The sequence below is a fragment of the Bufo bufo genome, chromosome 2, assembly GCF_905171765.1.
Source record: "Bufo bufo chromosome 2, aBufBuf1.1, whole genome shotgun sequence".
Taxonomy (NCBI): Eukaryota; Metazoa; Chordata; class Amphibia; order Anura; family Bufonidae; genus Bufo; species Bufo bufo.
In genome coordinates, this window is record NC_053390.1 from 34,853,244 (window position 1) to 34,872,049 (window position 18,806).

The 18,806-nt window shown below is 45.5% G+C and overlaps 1 protein-coding gene across 3 annotated transcripts; it reads left to right on the forward strand.

Moving 5' to 3' along the window:
* The first annotated feature begins 9,589 nt into the window (after positions 1–9,589).
* LOC120992116 (oocyte zinc finger protein XlCOF6.1-like) lies at positions 9,590–17,684 on the forward strand. 3 transcript variants are annotated; one of them, XM_040420888.1, is made up of 5 exons: positions 9,590–9,631; positions 9,715–9,838; positions 9,922–9,986; positions 10,438–10,732; positions 16,623–17,684. In XM_040420888.1, exons 1-5 carry the CDS (start codon positions 9,608–9,610, stop codon positions 17,627–17,629), a joined length of 1,515 nt encoding a protein of 504 aa, XP_040276822.1. In that variant the 5' UTR covers positions 9,590–9,607; the 3' UTR covers positions 17,630–17,684. The 3 variants fall into 3 exon arrangements, with proteins under 3 accessions (XP_040276822.1, XP_040276823.1, XP_040276825.1); XM_040420889.1 differs by having other exon boundaries at positions 10,438–10,543; XM_040420891.1 differs by having other exon boundaries at positions 10,438–10,507.
* Positions 17,685–18,806: the final 1,122 nt, after the last annotated feature.

Consider the following 18,806-nt stretch of genomic DNA (forward strand, 5'->3'; position numbering starts at 1 on the left):
AAGCTTTTCCACATTTCGCTCATGCTAACCTTCCCTTCCGAGGTGCTCTAGCTGCGATGGAGACTTCTTCCTCCTTCTCCTCTGCCTTCGCCTTGTGCTTCCACTGAGCCCTCGCTGTCAGGTGGGAATGCCACTAGCAGCGCGTCTACCAGCGTGCGCTTGTACTCGCGCATCTTACGATTTCGCTCCAGTGACGGAATTAAGGACGGCACGTTGTCCTTGTAGCGGGGATCCAGCAGGGTGGCCAGCCAGTAATTAGCACTGGTTAGAATGTAGGCTACTCGGCGGTCGTTGCGCAGGCACTGCAGCTTGTAGTTGCTCATGTGTGCCAGGCTGCCCAGAGGCAACGACATACTGTCCTCTGTGGGAGGTGTATCGTCTGTGTCCTCTGTATCCCCCCAGCCACGCTCCAGTGATGCCCATGAGTTGATTTGGGTGCCACCCTGCTGTGAACACGGTTCCTCCTCCTCAGCCTCCAGAACTGTGTCCTGACTGGACAGTTGTGTACCTGGCCTCTGTTGGTGCAGGAAACCACCCTCTGAGCCACTTGTGAATGACCCCTCTTCCTCTTCTTCCTCCTCCTCCTCCTGTGCCACATCCTCTTCCATCATCGCCCAAAGCATTTTTCAAGGAGACATAGAAGTGGGATAGTAACGCTGAGGACGGCGTCATTGGCACTGGCCACGTTGGGGGAGTACTCGAAACAGCGCAACACGGCACACACGTCCCGCATGGAGGCCCACTCGTTGGTGGTGAAGTGGTGCTGTTCCGCCGAGCGATTCACCCGTGCGTGCTGCAGCTGAAACTCCACTATCGCCTGCTACTGCTCGCACAGTCTGTCCAGCATGTGCAAGGTGGAGTTCCACCTGGTGGGCACGTCGCATATGAGGCGGTGAGCGGGAAGCGGGAAGGCCGAAGTTATGCTGCAGCGCACACGGGCGAGCACCAGCAGGGTGAGAACAACGAAAGCGCGCACAGACGACCCGCACTTTCTGCAGCAGCTCTGACATATCAGGGTAATTTTTCAAGAATTTCTGCACCACGAATTCAGCATGTGTGCCAGGCAAGGTATGTGCATCAAACCGGCTAGTCCCAGAGCTGCTACGAGATTTCGCCCGTTATGGCACACCACCAGGCCGGGCTTGAGGCTCACTGGCACCAACCATTTATCGGTCTGTTGTTCCATGCCCGTCCACAGCTCCTGCGCGGTGTGGGGGTTTCCCCCCAAACGGATGAGTTTCAAAACAGCCTGCTGTCGTTTACCCCTGGCTGTGCTGAAGTTGGTGGTGCAGGTGTTACGCTGACCGGAGGAGGAAGCAGAGTAAGAAGAGGAGGCAACGAGAAACGTCCTGCAATACTGTGTGGCGGAAGGACACGCGCCAAACTGCTATCCGCCTCAGGCCCAGCCTCCACTGCATTTACCTAGTGTGCAGTTAGGGAGAAATAATGTCCATGCCCGTGCCTACTTGTCCACGTATCGGTGGTTATGTGGACTTTGCGCAGTGCACACCTGATTTTGTCTGCCACTTGGTTGTACAGGGCAGGGATGGCTCGCCTGGAAAAGTAGTGGCGGCTGGGAACCACGTACTGTGGGACAGCCACCACCATAAGGTTTTTAAAAGTCCCTGTCTCCACCAGACGGAATGACAGCATTTCAAAGGCCAGGAATTTTGAAATGCTGACATTCAGGGCCAGGGATGGCGGGTTGGTAGGGGGGTACTTCCTCTTTCTCTCCAGTGTTTGGGGGATGGAGAGCTGAACACTTCCATGAAACCCCATCAGAACCAGAGCTCAGAACAACTGGATACACAGGTACAGAACCGGGCGTTGCCCCTGGCAACCGGCAAACACGGAGACACCCGCAGCCAGTACGCCAGAGTACAACCAACCCGGCACCACAGACATTTAGAAGCATCACTGAGAAACAACCTCGCGTGACAACGCAGAGACGGGGAGAGCAACATACACAGGCGGATAACCACAGACCCCGCAGCCAGCATGCACAGGAGGCAGCCAGTACGCAAGGGCGCATGCAGCCAGCCTACACGGAGAATGGTCACAGTGAACCGCACTGTGACACTGTGCAGATGTACCACACACCAAAAAGGGGTATATGTCACCCACCGAACAGACAGATTCATTATTATATTTCTGTGTCAGGGGTGCAAAGCTGGAGTATTTCACCCACAAAAAAATCACTTAACCCCTTAGGGACCGGGCTCATTTTTACCTTAAAGGGACACTGACAGGCCCAATAAGCATATTTAGGTATATATATGACAGTACAGGTCTTCTAAAGTGTATTAGAATCATATAAGTATCCCCCCTGTCCACCTTATAAATACAGTAAACTGAAGTTTTATAACCTGGTTGACTCGTCTTCATTCTGCCCAAGGGGCAGCGTTTCATCTCCACTTCAGCCCAGCCAGCCGCCCCCAACTGCCGTTTTGAAGCGCCGCCAAGCTCATCAATATTCACTTCGCTGGGCGGCTACTACTGTCCCCGACTTCACAAGATCCGGCGGATGCCCAATACAATCCTATGGGCATCGGCCTCCGTCTCATCTTCAGCGCATGCGCCCAACACCTTCACTGGCCGGGATCACATCGCGCCTGCATTCAGTCTGCATCTTAGAGGCCGCTACAGCCTCTGCGTTATGCGCATGCGCCGGGCACTGTTCATGTTCATGTTCTCTTACACCTCAGAAGGGGTTAATACTAGTGCTGAAGATGAGACGGAGGCCGATGCCCATAGGATTGTATTGGGCATGCGCCGGATCTTGTGAAGTCGGGGACAGTAGTAGCCGCCCAGCGAAGTGAATATTGATAATGTATACGTGCAGAGCTGTGTGTGTAATGTATACGATGCAGAGCTATGTGTGTAATGTATACGGTGCAGAGCCGTGTGTGTAATGTATACGGTGCAGGGCTGTGTGTGTAATGTATACGGTGCAGAGCTGTATGTGTAATGTATACGTGCAGGGCTGTGTGTGTAATGTATACGGTGCAGAGCTGTGTGTGTAATGTATACGGTGCAGAGCTGTGTGTAATGTATACGGTGCAGAGCTGTGTGTGTAATGTATACGGTGCAGAGCTGTGTGTGTAATGTATACGGTGCAGAGCCGTGTGTGTAATGTATACGGTGCAGAGCTGTGTGTGTAATGTATACGGTGCAGAGCCGTGTGTGTAATGTATACGGTGCAGAGCTGTGTGTGTAATGTATACGGTGCAGGGCTGTGTGTGTAATGTATACGGTGCAGAGCTGTGTGTGTAATGTATACGGTGCAGAGCTGTGTGTGTAATGTATACGGTGCAGAGCTGTGTGTAATGTATACGGTGCAGGGCTGTGTGTGTAATGTATACGGTGCAGAGCTGTGTGTGTAATGTATACGGTGCAGAGCTGTGTGTGTAATGTATACGGTGCAGAGCTGTGTGTAATGTATACGGTGCAGAGCTGTGTGTGTAATGTATACGGTGCAGAGCTGTGTGTAATGTATACGGTGCAGAGCTGTCTGTGTAATGTATACGGTGCAGGGCTGTGTGTGTAATGTATACGGTGCAGAGCCGTGTGTGTAATGTATACGGTGCATAGCTGTGTGTGTAATGTATACGGTGCAGAGCCGTGTGTGTAATGTATACGGTGCAGAGCCGTGTGTGTAATGTATACGGTGCAGGGTTGTGTGTGTAATGTATACGGTGCAGAGCTGTGTGTGTAATGTATACGGTGCAGAGCTGTGTGTGTAATGTATACGGTGCAGAGCCGTGTGTGTAATGTATACGGTGCAGAGCTGTGTGTGTAATGTATACGGTGCAGAGCAGTGTGTGTAATGTATACGGTGCAGAGCTGTGTGTGTAATGTATACGGTGCAAAGCTGTGTGTGTAATGTATACGGTGCAGAGCTGTGTGTAATGTATACGGTGCAGGGCTGTGTGTGTAATGTATACGGTGCAGAGCTGTGTGTGTAATGTATACGGTGCAGAGCTGTGTGTAATGTATACGGTGCAGAGCTGTGTGTAATGTATACGGTGCAGAGCTGTGTGTGTAATGTATACGGTGCAGAGCTGTGTGTAATGTATACGGTGCAGAGCTGTATGTGTAATGTATACGGTGCAGGGCTGTGTGTGTAATGTATACGGTGCAGAGCTGTGTGTGTAATGTATACGGTGCAGAGCTGTGTGTGTAATGTATACGGTGCAGAGCTGTGTGTGTAATGTATACGGTGCAGAGCTGTGTGTGTAATGTATACGGTGCAGAGCTGTGTGTAATGTATACGGTGCAGAGCTGTGTGTGTAATGTATACGGTGCAGAGCTGTGTGTAATGTATACGGTGCAGAGCTGTCTGTGTAATATATACGGTGCAGAGCTGTGTGTGTAATGTATACGGTGCAGAGCTGTGTGTGTAATGTATACGGTGCAGAGCTGTGTGTGTAATGTATACGGTGCAGAGCTGTGTGTGTAATGTATACGGTGCAGAGCTGTGTGTGTAATGTATACGGTGCAGAGCTGTGTGTGTAATGTATACGGTGCAGAGCTGTGTGTGTAATGTATACGGTGCAGGGCTGTGTGTGTAATGTATACGGTGCAGAGCTGTGTGTGTAATGTATACGGTGCAGAGCTGTGTGTGTAATGTATACGGTGCAGAGCTGTGTGTGTAATGTATACGGTGCAGAGCTGTGTGTGTAATGTATACGGTGCAGAGCTGTGTGTAATGTATACGGTGCAGAGCTGTGTGTGTAATGTATACGGTGCAGAGCTGTGTGTAATGTATACGGTGCAGAGCTGTCTGTGTAATGTATACGGTGCAGAGCTGTGTGTGTAATGTATACGGTGCAGAGCTGTGTGTGTAATGTATACGGTGCAGAGCTGTGTGTGTAATGTATACGGTGCAGAGCTGTGTGTGTAATGTATACGGTGCAGAGCTGTGTGTGTAATGTATACGGTGCAGAGCTGTGTGTGTAATGTATACGGTGCAGAGCTGTGTGTAATGTATACGGTGCAGAGCTGTCTGTGTAATGTATACGGTGCAGAGCTGTGTGTGTAATGTATACGGTGCAGAGCTGTGTGTGTAATGTATACGGTGCAGAGCTGTGTGTAATGTATACGGTGCAGAGCTGTGTGTGTAATGTATACGGTGCAGAGCTGTGTGTAATGTATACGGTGCAGAGCTGTGTGTGTAATGTATACGGTGCAGAGCTGTGTGTAATGTATACGGTGCAGAGCTGTGTGTGTAATGTATACGTGCAGGGCTGTGTGTGTAATGTATACGGTGCAGAGCTGTGTGTGTAATGTATACGGTGCAGAGCTGTGTGTGTAATGTATACGTGCAGAGCTGTGTGTGTAATGTATACGGTGCAGAGCTGTGTGTGTAATGTATACGGTGCAGAGCTGTGTGTGTAATGTATACGGTGCAGAGCCGTGTGTGTAATGTATACGGTGCAGAGCCGTGTGTGTAATGTATACGGTGCAGAGCTGTGTGTGTAATGTATACGGTGCAGAGCTGTCTGTGTAATGTATACGGTGCAGAGCTGTGTGTGTAATGTATACGGTGCAGAGCTGTGTGTGTAATGTATACGGTGCAGAGCCGTGTGTGTAATGTATACGGTGCAGAGCTGTGTGTGTAATGTATACGGTGCAGAGATGTGTGTAATGTATACGGTGCTGTGTGTGGAGCAGTAGAGATGTGTATGTCTCGGGCACAGGCAGCGCGCACATCTCTATCACCTCAAACGACATTTTTCAATAACTAACAAAATCTCCTCCAGCCTGACTCCGCCCACACACATGATCACATGACTGTGACATCATCAAAGGTCCTTTCCTTCACTAGGATTTGGTGTCTAGTAACCTATGTCAACATTACTTGGTCATGTGATTCTTGACTCCTCCCACTCATGTGACTGATCACATGACTATGACATTATCACAGGCAACGAACACAACAGCCATCGGAAGATAAGATGGTATGGTAAAGCTCGGGCTGTGGGGGGCTTAGGTCAGGTGATGGGGGTGTAGGTGGCAGGTACAGTTTAGGAAAGTGTTTTTAAAGGGTTTCTGTCACCCCACAAAACTCTTTTTTTTTTTTTTGGATAGTTAGATTCCTTATAGGGCGATATAGGAGAATATAATAGTCTTACTTACTTTCATGCGGCCGATTCTTTATAAAACGAAGTTTTATAATATGTAAATGAGGGCTCTACCAGCAAGTAGGGCGTCTACTTGCTGGTAGCTGCTGCAGAAAACCGCCCCCTCGCCGTGTTGATTGACAGGGCCAGCCGTGATCTCCTCCTCCGGCCGGCCCTGTCAGTATTTCAAAAATCGCGCGTCTCTGGTCATTCGGCGCAGGCGCTCTGAGATGAGGAGGCTCGTCTCCTCAGCACTCCCTCAGTGCGCCTGCGCCGATGACATCACCGAAAGAGAAGACGTCATCGGTGCAGGCGCACTGAGGGAGTGCTGAGGAGACGAGCCTCCTCATCTCAGAGCGCCTGCGCCGAATGACCAGAGGCGCGCGATTTTTGAATTACTGACAGGGCCGGCCGGAGGAGGAGATCACGGCTGGCCCTGTCAATCAACACGGCGAGGGGGCGGATTGCTGCTGCGGCTACCAGCAAGTAGACGCCCTACTTGCTGGTAGAGCCCTCATTTACATATTATAAAACTTCGTTTTATAAAGAATCGGCCGCATGAAAGTAAGTAAGACTATTATATTCTCCTATATCGCGCTATAAGGAATATAACTATCCAAAAAAAAAAAAAGAGTTTTGTGGGGTGACAGAAACCCTTTAAGTGTTCATTTCTGTCACTGGATGTATGGAGCTGACCCCTGTATACACAGTGAGTGCGGCTATACTGCTGACCCCTGTATACACAGTGAGTGCGGCTATACTGCTGACCCCTGTATACACAGTGAGTGCGGCTATACTGCTGACCCCTGTATACACAGTGAGTGCGGCTATACTGCTGACCCCTGTATACACAGTGAGTGCGGCTATACTGCTGACCCCTCTGTACACAGTGAGTGCGGCTATACTGCTGAGCCCTGTATACACAGTGAGTGCGGCTATACTGCTGACCCCTGTATACACAGTGAGTGCGGCTATACTGCTGACCCCTGTATACAGTGAGTGCGGCTATACTGCTGACCCCTCTATACACAGTGAGTGCGGCTATACTGCTGACCCCTGTATACACAGTGAGTGCGGCTATACTGCTGACCCCTGTATACACAGTGAGTGCGGCTATACTGCTGACCCCTGTATACACAGTGAGTGCGGCTATACTACTGACCCCTCTATACACAGTGAGTGCGGCTATACTGCTGACCCCTGTATACAGTGAGTGCGGCTATACTGCTGACCCCTCTATACACAGTGAGTGCGGCTATACTGCTGTCCCCTCTGTACACAGTGAGTGCGGCTATACTGCTGACCCCTCTGTATACACAGTGAGTGCGGCTATACTGCTGACCCCTGTATACACAGTGAGTGCGGCTATACTACTGACCCCTCTATGCACAGTGAGTGCGGCTATACTGCTGACCCCTCTATACACAGCGAGTGCGGCTATACTGCTGACCCCTGTATACACAGTGAGTGCGGCTATACTGCTGACCCCTGTATACACAGTGAGTGCGGCTATACTGCTGACCCCTGTATACACAGTGAGTGCGGCTATACTGCTGACCCCTGTATACACAGTGAGTGCGGCTATACTACTGACCCCTCTATGCACAGTGAGTGCGGCTATACTGCTGACCCCTCTATACACAGTGAGTGCGGCTATACTGCTGACCCCTGTATACACAGTGAGTGCGGCTATACTACTGACCCCTCTATACACAGTGAGTACGGCTATACTGCTGACCCCTCTATACACAGTGAGTGCGGCTATACTGCTGACCCCTGTATACACAGTGAGTGCGGCTATACTGCTGACCCCTCTATGCACAGTGAGTGCGGCTATACTGTTTTCCCTGCCCACACTGACGGCATCAGACATAACTAACATCGTGGTGATTTAACCATTCATGGGCCTGACACCTGGCTGGTATTCCACTGGCATAGCTGGTATTTTGCTCAGACTGCCGATTACTGTATTTGTTTTTTTTTACCGACCCATTGACTCGCTGGTATTTTCTGTGTCCATATACAGAGTCAGAGCGATGACCAAAGAGGGGTGTTCCCAAGCGCTGTCAGTATACCTCGGGGGGACGGGACCCCCTGTGCAATGAATTTCCTTCTATTTTCAAATAGTCTCCACAGGAACTCGAACCCATAACCTTTTGTATTGAAGGCAAAGGCTCAAACCAATGAGCTATAGGACACAATACTAGTAAATGTAATCTATACTCAGATGTACGTTGTACTGGACCCTACAGATCTAGCCCTATATACACCAGGACATTGTATGGGAGGTTTTTTATATATATACCAGGACATAGTATAGGAGGTTTTTTCTATATATACCAGGACATTGTATTAGAGGTTTTTTCTATATATACCAGGACATTGTATGGGAGGTGTCTTTTTTCCCTGTGGTCCTGGTGGTATTCTGCTTATATTCTTATCGCCTTGTACTGTGTGCTTTAGTTTTTGAATATTCTCTTTGGAGACATGAATTAAAGTGCAACTGGATTTGGTTTTCCCTGAAACTTCACGTGTGACTCATCTCCTCAAATGTTATCTTATTATCTATAACTAGTGTATTTTAAATTATTTTGGTTTTGACATTCTTTTATCTTGTCTTCATTCAGGTTCCTACAATATAGAATCATCTCTTATATAACAGATATTAACAGAGAATTTTCCTGATTGACCCATCATGGATAGGGACAGAGACAAGATGGCAGAGAGGATATTAAATCTCACTCTAGAGATACTCTTCCAACTTACTGGAGAGGTGAGAGATTCTGATGATGTCACATTACATCAGTCTTATCTATGGTAATAACAGATGATATGACTGGAGAGGTGAGAGATTCTGATGATGTCACATTACATCATTCTTATCTATGGTAATAACAGATGATATGACTGGAGAGGTGAGAGATTCTGATGATGTCACATTCCATCATTCTTATCTATGGTAATAACAGATGATATGACTGGAGAGGTGAGAGATTCTGATGATGTCACATTACATCATTCATATCTATGGTAATAACAGATGATATGACCGGAGAGGTGGGAGATTCTGATGATGTCACATTACATCATTCTTATCTATGGTAATAACAGATGATATGACTGGAGAGGTGAGAGATTCTGATGATGTCACATTACATCATTCTTATCTATGGTAATAATAGATGATATGACTGGAGAGGTGAGAGATTCTGATGATGTCACATTACATCATTCTTATCTATGGTAATAACAGATGGACATGGCTGTAGAGGTGATGGACTCTGGAAATGTCAGTAGTGATATTTATTACTGTGTCTCCCCATACCCAGGATTATACAGTAGTGAAGAAGACCTCTAGTGAGCGCGGTCAGGCTCCTGTGTCTGAAGGATGGGGAAGAACCCTGAGCCCAATCACAGGTCCTCCACCTCACCCCCTGATACATGAGGAAATCAATGAACAGAAGATCCTAGAACTCACCCACAAGATGATTGAGCTGCTGACTGGAGAGGTGACACTGCTGGGAATGCTGGGACATTATACAGTAACAGCACTGGAGGGGTCTGGGTGATGACGGTATCATTGTGTTGTCAGGTTCCTATAAGGTGTCAGGATGTCACTCTCTATTTCTCCATGGAGGAGTGGGAGTATGTAGAAGGACACAAGGATCTGTACAAGAACGTCATGATGGAGAACCATCAGAACCTCACATCACCAGGTAATAGACAGGACTAAATACACCCGTCCTTTAATTATCTGTATGTAAAGAATGAATTCAGTCACTGTATGTGTCTCCTACAGGAAGATCCAGTAAGAGAAGAACACCAGAGAGATGTCCCAGTCCTCATCCTCCACAGGATCATCAGGTAGATGGAGATATTCCCTATGATCTGTAGAGGACTGTGAAGTCCTTGTGTTCAGTCTTGCTTTATCCCATAGTATTATATGTCTTATATTTGTGTAATGAGAAAGGAAGAGATGACTGGATTACAACCAACCATAGACATTATCTGTTATCACAGTGTTCTGGCCATGGAGACTACTGGTGGGAATAACAAATAGGTTAGATTTCTACCAGATGTGTCTGGCAGAAGCTAATCTCCCCCACTTCCCTGAAACAACTTGATAGACATCCAGCCATGCTGCAGATACATATTCATGAGGTTCTTGTTATTGAGTTATCTTCTAATATCTATGGCGGCTGGAAACCTACAGCTATTTGGCTGTCATGTCAGCTTTGGTCATCATTATAAAGAATAATTTCTTCCCTGTGACTTCTCTGACCTTCTGGTGATTTTTACAATGTTTGTTTCACAGCTTTTGAATCCGAAGAAAGATCTCAATAATATTAATGCTAAAGAAACATATGTGAGCCCCGATAACCAGTGTAAGGATGAATCTCCTACAGAAGCATATGTGACAGGTGATGACCGTTGTAAGGAGGAACCTTGTACAGAAACATATGAGAGCCGTGATGACCAGTGTAAGGAGGAACTTTCTACGAAGACATATGTGAACAGTGATGACCAGTGTAAGGAGGAACCTCCTACAGAAGCATATACGAGGAGTGATGACCAGTGTAAGGAGGAACTTCCTACATATAACCACCCAGGTGAGTAATAACCACTAAATCAAGCAAAGAAGAGTCTGTAACGTGAATGAATAAGTTTAGGCAGGCTAAGTGAAAAATATCTTTACTAAGTGTGAATAAAAAGTAAATACATAACTAGCATAGATATGCACCATGCAATATGAGGTGAGACTCCTTCGGTCATGTTATAACACATGCAACAAAAGCAGTGAATAAACAGTCGCGCTGCCGTCTGGATAGGATGGAGTACAGATGAGCTCACACAAAATGGCTATGCGTGAGCCCCGTCGCTGCAGGGTTCTATTATGGGGTTAATTGCCAAAAAACGCCCACAGAATAGGAAAAGACCTAATGTTGAAAAGTAAAAAAGAAGAAGAACCCGCGCTGACTAGATTCCTCCCTGTAAGTTTTTGCTGATAATGTCACCCTAATTATAGCATGTAACACCATATAGTTTGTTGTTGGGGTAATGCTATTCTCATTAGTCTTTTTGGCATCCAGTGAATTGATTTAACTTGTTTCTATCAGGGGTACATGTGGCAACAAAGTATGAAACTGTTGCGGTGTATTGCGGTAGTACTGTACACTTACTGTTATGTGCCCCGCTCGGTCCGTTCCCGGAAGTACAGTCTTGTTGATGATCCTCTTGTCTTGTCCTGGTATGTCTTCAGCTTGCTTTGTGATGCGAGCGCAGCTCCGGCCGGTAGGTTGCGCGCGCACAGAGCAGCCGTGTTAGGTTCGTTGTCCTGGAAACCTGTAGTGTGACGTCACACCCGAAGCTACGAAAGCCTCAAGGGTCCACAATTCCTCCGACGCGTTTCGGAATAAACGTATTCCTTCCTCAGGGATAGCTGTAGAGCCTGTTTGGCCGATCTTTAAGCATACAGGTTTCCATGGAGACGTCCTTTGTTTACAGGACAATAGAGGAACAATGCAAAGACTTCAAGGGGTATGACAGGATATAGGGAAAAAAGGGGTTATGTATTTATTTTCTGATTTATATTGAATTGGTTTGAGTCCTTTTGGTGCTTCTGAACTGTTTCTGCCCAGATTATCAAACTTGATGGTACGGTATATATTAATTTGGTGAATGGGCCTAATTCTTGGAATAGCTTATTTGTTATTGTTATTGGCCTTACATGATGGTGGCTTACTGCTTGCTGTCTATATAGAGAGATTACAGAAATTACAAAAATGCGAGCAATTCGATTTCTTGGTTCAGGCCTATAGGAGCCAGGGTATTTAAGTTGTAGATCCACTCGCTCTCTTTGCGTGACATTGCTTTTATGTAGTCTCCTCCTCTGGGATCTTGCCTAACTTGCTCTATGCCTCCAAAGGATGAGCCTTCAAATTTACCCTTATGTTTTTCCGTGATAGTGGATGACCCACAAATTTTTTACTTATATTTTTTACATGTTCCCAAATTCTGACTTTTAGTTCGCGTTTCGTTCTCCCTACGTATACCTTCCCGCACGGGCATTTTATATAGTAGATGACCCCCTTTGTGAAGCAGGACAGATGTTTTTTATTTTGTAGGAGTTATTTTCACTGGTAATTTCCTTGATGATGTCTTTTTGTTTGGACGCTATACAGGCCTTGCATGTTCTGCAGGGAAAAAAACCTTTTTTGTCGTCTGGTACAGTAGCCTTTTTGTGTTTCCCTTGAATTGTACTTCTAATTGATGGGGCTATCAAATTTCCCAAGTTTTTTGATTTCCTAAAGATGAATTTAGGGGCCTTTGGTAATTTTTCCCCAATAATTTTATCATGCTTCAGGATGTCCCAGTGTTTTTTTATAATTTGTCTAAACTGGTATTCTTTTTCATGATATTGGGTTATTATGGGTATATCCAAGTCAGTGTTATCTTTCGATGTGTTTTTTTCGCTGTCAGAGGATGTATCTTCTTTTTTTTTTTTTTTTTTTTTTTTTTGAATCAGCGATTGCCGCTCTATTTTCATAACCTCATTTTTAATTTCCTCTAGTTTGGTGGCATTATACCCCTTTTCTAGGAATTTTTGCTGTAAATTGTTTGCCTCGTAGTTGAACTGTTCATTCAAGGTGCAATTCCTCCGTAAGCGGATATATTGGCTCCGTGGAATATTGGTAAGCCAAACTGGGAGGTGGCAGCTGTCCAGAGCGATAAAGCCATTGCTATCCGTGGGTTTTGTGTATCTATCCGTGGGTTTTGGCTGTCTATAACGTTATAATACATGACCGACAGCCCAGGGTGTACAAGAGATAGGGCAAATCAATACTTACATCCTACCTAGGATAAAGTTCCAGCTGGAGACCCCCGAATGTATGTTTGTCACAGAGTTAGGAAAAAGTCTGGTACCGTGTTAGCCAATAGAAAACTAGTTTAGTGCTCTTATTAAGAGAAACAAAATAAGAGTATTGCAGGTTTGATACCTTTTAATGGCTAACAGAAATAGAAGTAATGATGTTACATAGCGAGCTTTCTAGACATCACCAGTCACTTCATCAGGCGTACTACAAGAATATATGAAGAAACGGCAATATATACAGTACAGACCAAAAGTTTGGACACACCTTCTCATTCAAAGAGTTTTCTTTATTTTCATGACTATGAAGGCATCAAAACTATGAATTAACACATGTGGAATTATATACATAACAAACAAGTGTAAAACAACTGAAAATATGTCATATTCTAGGTTCTTCAAAGTAGCCACCTTTTGCTTTGATTACTGCTTTGCACACTCTTGGCATTCTCTTGATGAGCTTCAAGAGGTAGTCCCCTGAAATGGTTTTCCAACAGTCTTGAAGGAGTTCCCAGAGATGCTTAGCACTTGTTGGCCCTTTTGCCTTCACTCTGCGGTCCAGCTCACCCCAAACCATCTCGATTGGGTTCAGGTCCGGTGACTGTGGAGGCCAGGTCATCTGGCGCAGCACCCCATCACTCTCCTTCATGGTCAAATAGCCCTTACTTTCAAAGTTTTCCCAATTTTTCGGCTGACTGACTGACCTTCATTTCTTAAAGTAATGATGGCCACTCGTTTTTCTTTACTTAGCTGCTTTTTTCTTGCCATAATACATATTCTAACAGTCTATTCAGTAGGACTATCAGCTGTGTATCCACCTGACTTCTCCTCAACGCAACTGATGGTCCCAACCCCATTTATAAGGCAAGAAATCCCACTTATTAAACCTGACAGGGCACACCTGTGAAGTGAAAACCATTTCAGGGGACTACCTCTTGAAGCTCATCAAGAGAATGCCAAGAGTGTGCAAAGCAGTAATCAAAGCAAAAGGTGGCTACTTTGAAGAACCTAGAATATGACATATTTTCAGTTGTTTCACACTTGTTTGTTATGTATATAATTCCACATGTGTTAATTCATAGTTTTGATGCCTTCAGTGTGAATTTACAATTTTCATGTCATAAAAATAAAGAAAACTCTTTGAATGAGAAGGCAGGTGTGTCCAAACTTTTGGTCTGTACTGTATATCCATACGAATTAATCTGTGTCCATCAGTCTGATGGAAATAAAAATAAGTGGTCTCTCCGCAGATACCCTCCCAATACATACAATATAACAAGAACATCCCAACAAAAATCTCTCCAATTGTCCCACGCAGGAGACTTGAGGCACAAAAATTTCCTGAAACCAGCAAACATGAAGAGGTGGCACCAACGGCCTAACCTTAACAATGCGCTGCAATAAAGCAAGTGTTCTGTGAACATAAGAAAACATAACCTAACAAGGCCTAGAAAAAGGGGAAAAAAGGAAAAGAGAGGGAAGAAGGAAAAAATAGGTAAAAACTTAGGACAGCCCCCTGTTCATTGCATCGGTCTAGTGGACAGTAGAACATAGAGAAGGGAGGGACAGTAATGGTAAATAGAGTGAAGTACAGAGGAGGCAGAGTACTCATCACTAGGCTTCAGCGGTCGCTGGTGACAGTCCAACTCAAGAGTCAGTTCCCTTGGTCAGCCAGTCCCGGTAGGGTCACAGAGGGAGCTTTCATTCAGATCCATCCAGTGGGCAGTGTCTTCAGGTGATTAAAACAAGTGGACATTTCCGCCAGCAACCACATGCAGCTTGGAAGGATAAAGCATAGAGTACTGCACATTTTTCATTCGTAAACGTCTTTTAACATCCAGAAATTTCACCCGTCGTGTTTTGGACCTCCACCGAGAAGTCAGGGAAGATGGATATCTTATTACCATTGATCTCTTGGTTTGCGAAGAATAGTGTCCCGATCTTGAAAGTGCAGGATTGGTCTGGGGGGTGCACCTGGTGGTGGCGGAGAGAATGGCACCCTGTGCGCCCTTTCTATTGCAAATAATAGAGACAAGGAGTTTTGTCCAAATTTATCTTTAAACCACTCTTCAAAGAACTGTGCAGCATTAACCCCTTCCGCCTTTTCCGGCACTCCCACCAAGCGGAGATTGGTTATTCTCAAAATCTTCCATTTTATTTATAAGAAGGGTGATATTGTGAATTACTTTGGCCAGGTCCCGCTTTACAGGGGGTACTTGATCTTCTAAAAGGCCCACTCTTTCCTCCACCCCAGCAACACGTTCATTAACTTTCCTTATATCATGTCGGATAAAAGAGACCCTCTCTTGAAGGGACCCCGTGGATTTATTTAGGGTCATTAATGCAGAGCTGCAGTGTTGTACTGCCAGAAATATATCTTTGATTGTAGGCTCTATATATTGTGGCAAGGTAAGGAGAGGTAGCTGTGGTTGTAGCATGGACTGTGTGTTTAGCACTTTATGGGCTCCCCCCCCCCCCTTTCACCAGCTCCTGCCTCCTCCACATGGAATCCACCATCTTGGCGGGCACTTTTCCCCAGGGTGTTATTAATGAGGGAGCTCACCTCTGATCCCTCCGTCCTCTTCAGTGGTGCGTCCGTGCTCTCAGGGCTGCCTCCTGCTCGAGTGACCCAGGCAAACTGCTCTAATCGGGCTGCCACATCCGCGGACCTGGACGAGGCGGCGACGCCATTTTGTTTCGCCGGCTTTGGTCCCAGTCCCTTCCGGCCCTCCCTCTCCTTCTTTGTAGTACGGGTCATGCCCAAAAATGCTTGCAGGGAGCTAGCCCACCCTCCTCTACTTCTGTTCAGCCGATTAGGAGGCACAGGATTTTGCTAAGCGCTGTTCAGATGTACCGTATGTGTCTCTTCACGTTGCCGGCCAGGCCACGCCCCCCCCCCGGCACCTGAGGAGTTAATTGCCGCAGTTCTGTGGATTGTCCTGCCCAGTTATTGAGGCCGGCACCCTCAGCATACAGTTGAATATAATGTATTATATTCATTGGTGGCTCAGTGGCCTCCCCTGTCTCTTATCATTGGTGGCAGCGGCGGCACAGTGGGGAGGGAGGGAAAGACTCCCTACTTCTCCACTGTGCTGCTGAAGAGAACATGGCGCACGCTGAGAGCGGCGTGTGCCATGCTCTCTGATACTAGGCTGTGCAGCAGCACAGCTTAGTATTGTTAAATAGTAAAACCCGGTATCGTATTGATCCGGGTCTAAAAGTATCGTTTGGGTATCAATACTTCGATACCCGGTGCAACTCTACCTCTGACACTCCCCACCCCCACGGATCAGCTATTGAAGAGTAACTTTGGCGCAGGAACTACACAGTTCAGTCAATCAATTTTGCAGTAACCAGCTCCGTTCACTACACGACATACAGAGCTGTGTATTTCCGCCACCTGAGCTAGTCTGAAACAGCTGAAAAGTGGGGGTGTGGGGTTTTTGTTGGATCCTGCCAATCAGATATCAGTTGCATATTCTTTCTCTGAGATAGATTTTGATCTGTTTTTTCCCCACTGTCTTGGTAAATGACTCATGCTTTACAATTTGTTTGGAATTTATTATATATACAAATTATAAATGTTATATAGAGTATTCAAAAATAATAATCAGGTTTTTACTTGGCAGATGACTGTATCGGGAGCTCAGAGAGACCTCTGGTACCTTCAGATTTTAAAGTAGATGATCGTGGTATTACAGAAGACACATATGAAGAGTGTGCCATTATCTCAGATGTACCCTCAGCCCTTCACAGCAAAGATCTATCATCTGATCCTTTTCAACATCTTCTATCTTCTGATTCATCACAGACTGTAAATGAGAATTATAGTCATAAAATGGATGTTGTAGGTCAACCATCAGATCTTGAGAGACATCAGACAAGTCACACAAGAGAAAAGCCATATTCATGTCCAGAATGTGGGAAACGTTTTGACAAGAAAACAAGATTTATTGAACATCAGAGAAGTCACACAGGAGAGAAGCCATATTCATGCACAGAATGTGGGAAATGTTTTGCTCATAAATCAGGTATGATCAAACATCAAATACTTCACAGTGAAGAGAAGCCATTTTCATGTCCTGAATGTGGAAAGTGTTTTAGCTTCAAGTCATCTCTTACTGGACATCAAAGAAGTCACACAGGAGAAACATTTTCATGCCCAGAATGTGGGAAATGTTACAAATCTAAATCCTCTCTTTCTATGCATCAAAAAATTCACACAGGAGACCAACCATTTTCATGTTCACAATGTGGGAAACGGTATGCAGTGAAATCCCTTCTTGCTCAACATATGAAGAGTCACGCAGAAGAGAAGCCATATTCATGTTCAGAATGTGGCAAAGGTTTTACTCAGAAATCACATCTTGTTGGACATCTGAGAATTCACACAGGGGAGAAGCCATATTCATGTTCAGAATGTGGGAAGTGTTTTGCTCAGAAAGTGAACGTCCTTGTACATCAAAACACTCACACAGGAGTGAAGCCATATTCATGTTCAGAATGTGGGAAATGTTTTACTCAGAAATCAAGTTTTGTTACGCATCAAAGATTGCACACACTTAAAGAAAAACCTACAATAATTGGAGGCAAAATATTGGTATATCCTACCAGAAAAAAGGAACGCAAACAATAGCACTCGATGATGATGAAACATATACGATTAGCAATTAAAGTCTGGTATCCAAACAGCAATGTGTGTATGTATCAGTGTTTCCAAATTTATTAACCGTTATTAATAAATGTTAGCTTCTATGTGTGGGTTTGGACCAATCTTTCTTTATCCTTTAACTACCTCCCGTCTGTCCGTTGACTATAAACGTCCGGGAGGTGGATCTCTATCTCTGAATGCATGTTTCTGAACGTCCATTCAGAGATGGCAGCTGCACGCTAATCCTGCAGCTGCCGAGCGGGGGGGGGGGGGCGCTGTCACTGACAGCAGGGCAACCCAAAAAGAAGGCAGGGGCCATTCCCAGGTGTCCCTGCCTTCTAGATCGCTGTATACACAGCGCTATGCGCTTCCTGTCCCGACTCGGTGGTCATGTGACTGCTGGGGCTGGGAGAGTGCAGGAGCTGTCGGGTCTTCCACAGACCTCGATCAGCCCTGCACTGAGGCTGTACAGCACTGTATTCTGCTGTACAGCCTCTCTGGGGGGTGTATTTCCCCTGTAACTGGGGCTACTATGTCAGCCCCAGTTACAGGTGAAATCAATAGTGAAAAAAAAAAAAAAAAGTGACGTTAAATGTCCCCCAGAGGTCTTGTATGACCTTATGGGGGATGCAAAGTGTAAAATAAAAAATAATAAAAAATAAAAAAAAGGTTTCATATGAAAAATAAAATAAATCAAATGTAAGTAATTAAAAAAAATGTTAAAAAGAGAGAAAAAAAAAAAGACATATTTGGTTTTGCTGCATCTGTGACGGTCAGCTATATAAATATATCACATGATCCACCCAGTCCGATAAACACCTTAAAAAAAAATATTAAAACTGTGTCAAAAAAAGCCAATTTTGTCACCTTACATCACAAAAAGTGCAACGCCAAGTGATCAAAAAGGCTTATGTCCCACAAAATGGTACCAATAAAACCATCACCTCATCCCGCAAAAAATGAACCCCTACATAAGAATGTCGCTCAAAAAATACTATAGCTCTCAGAACATTGAGACATTAAAACATCATTTTTTTGTTTCAAAAATGTTATTATTGTGTTAAAGTGAAATTAAAAAAGTATACATATTAGGTATCGCCGCGTCCGTAACAACCAGCTCTATAAAAATATCACATGACCTAACCCCTCAGGTGAACACCGT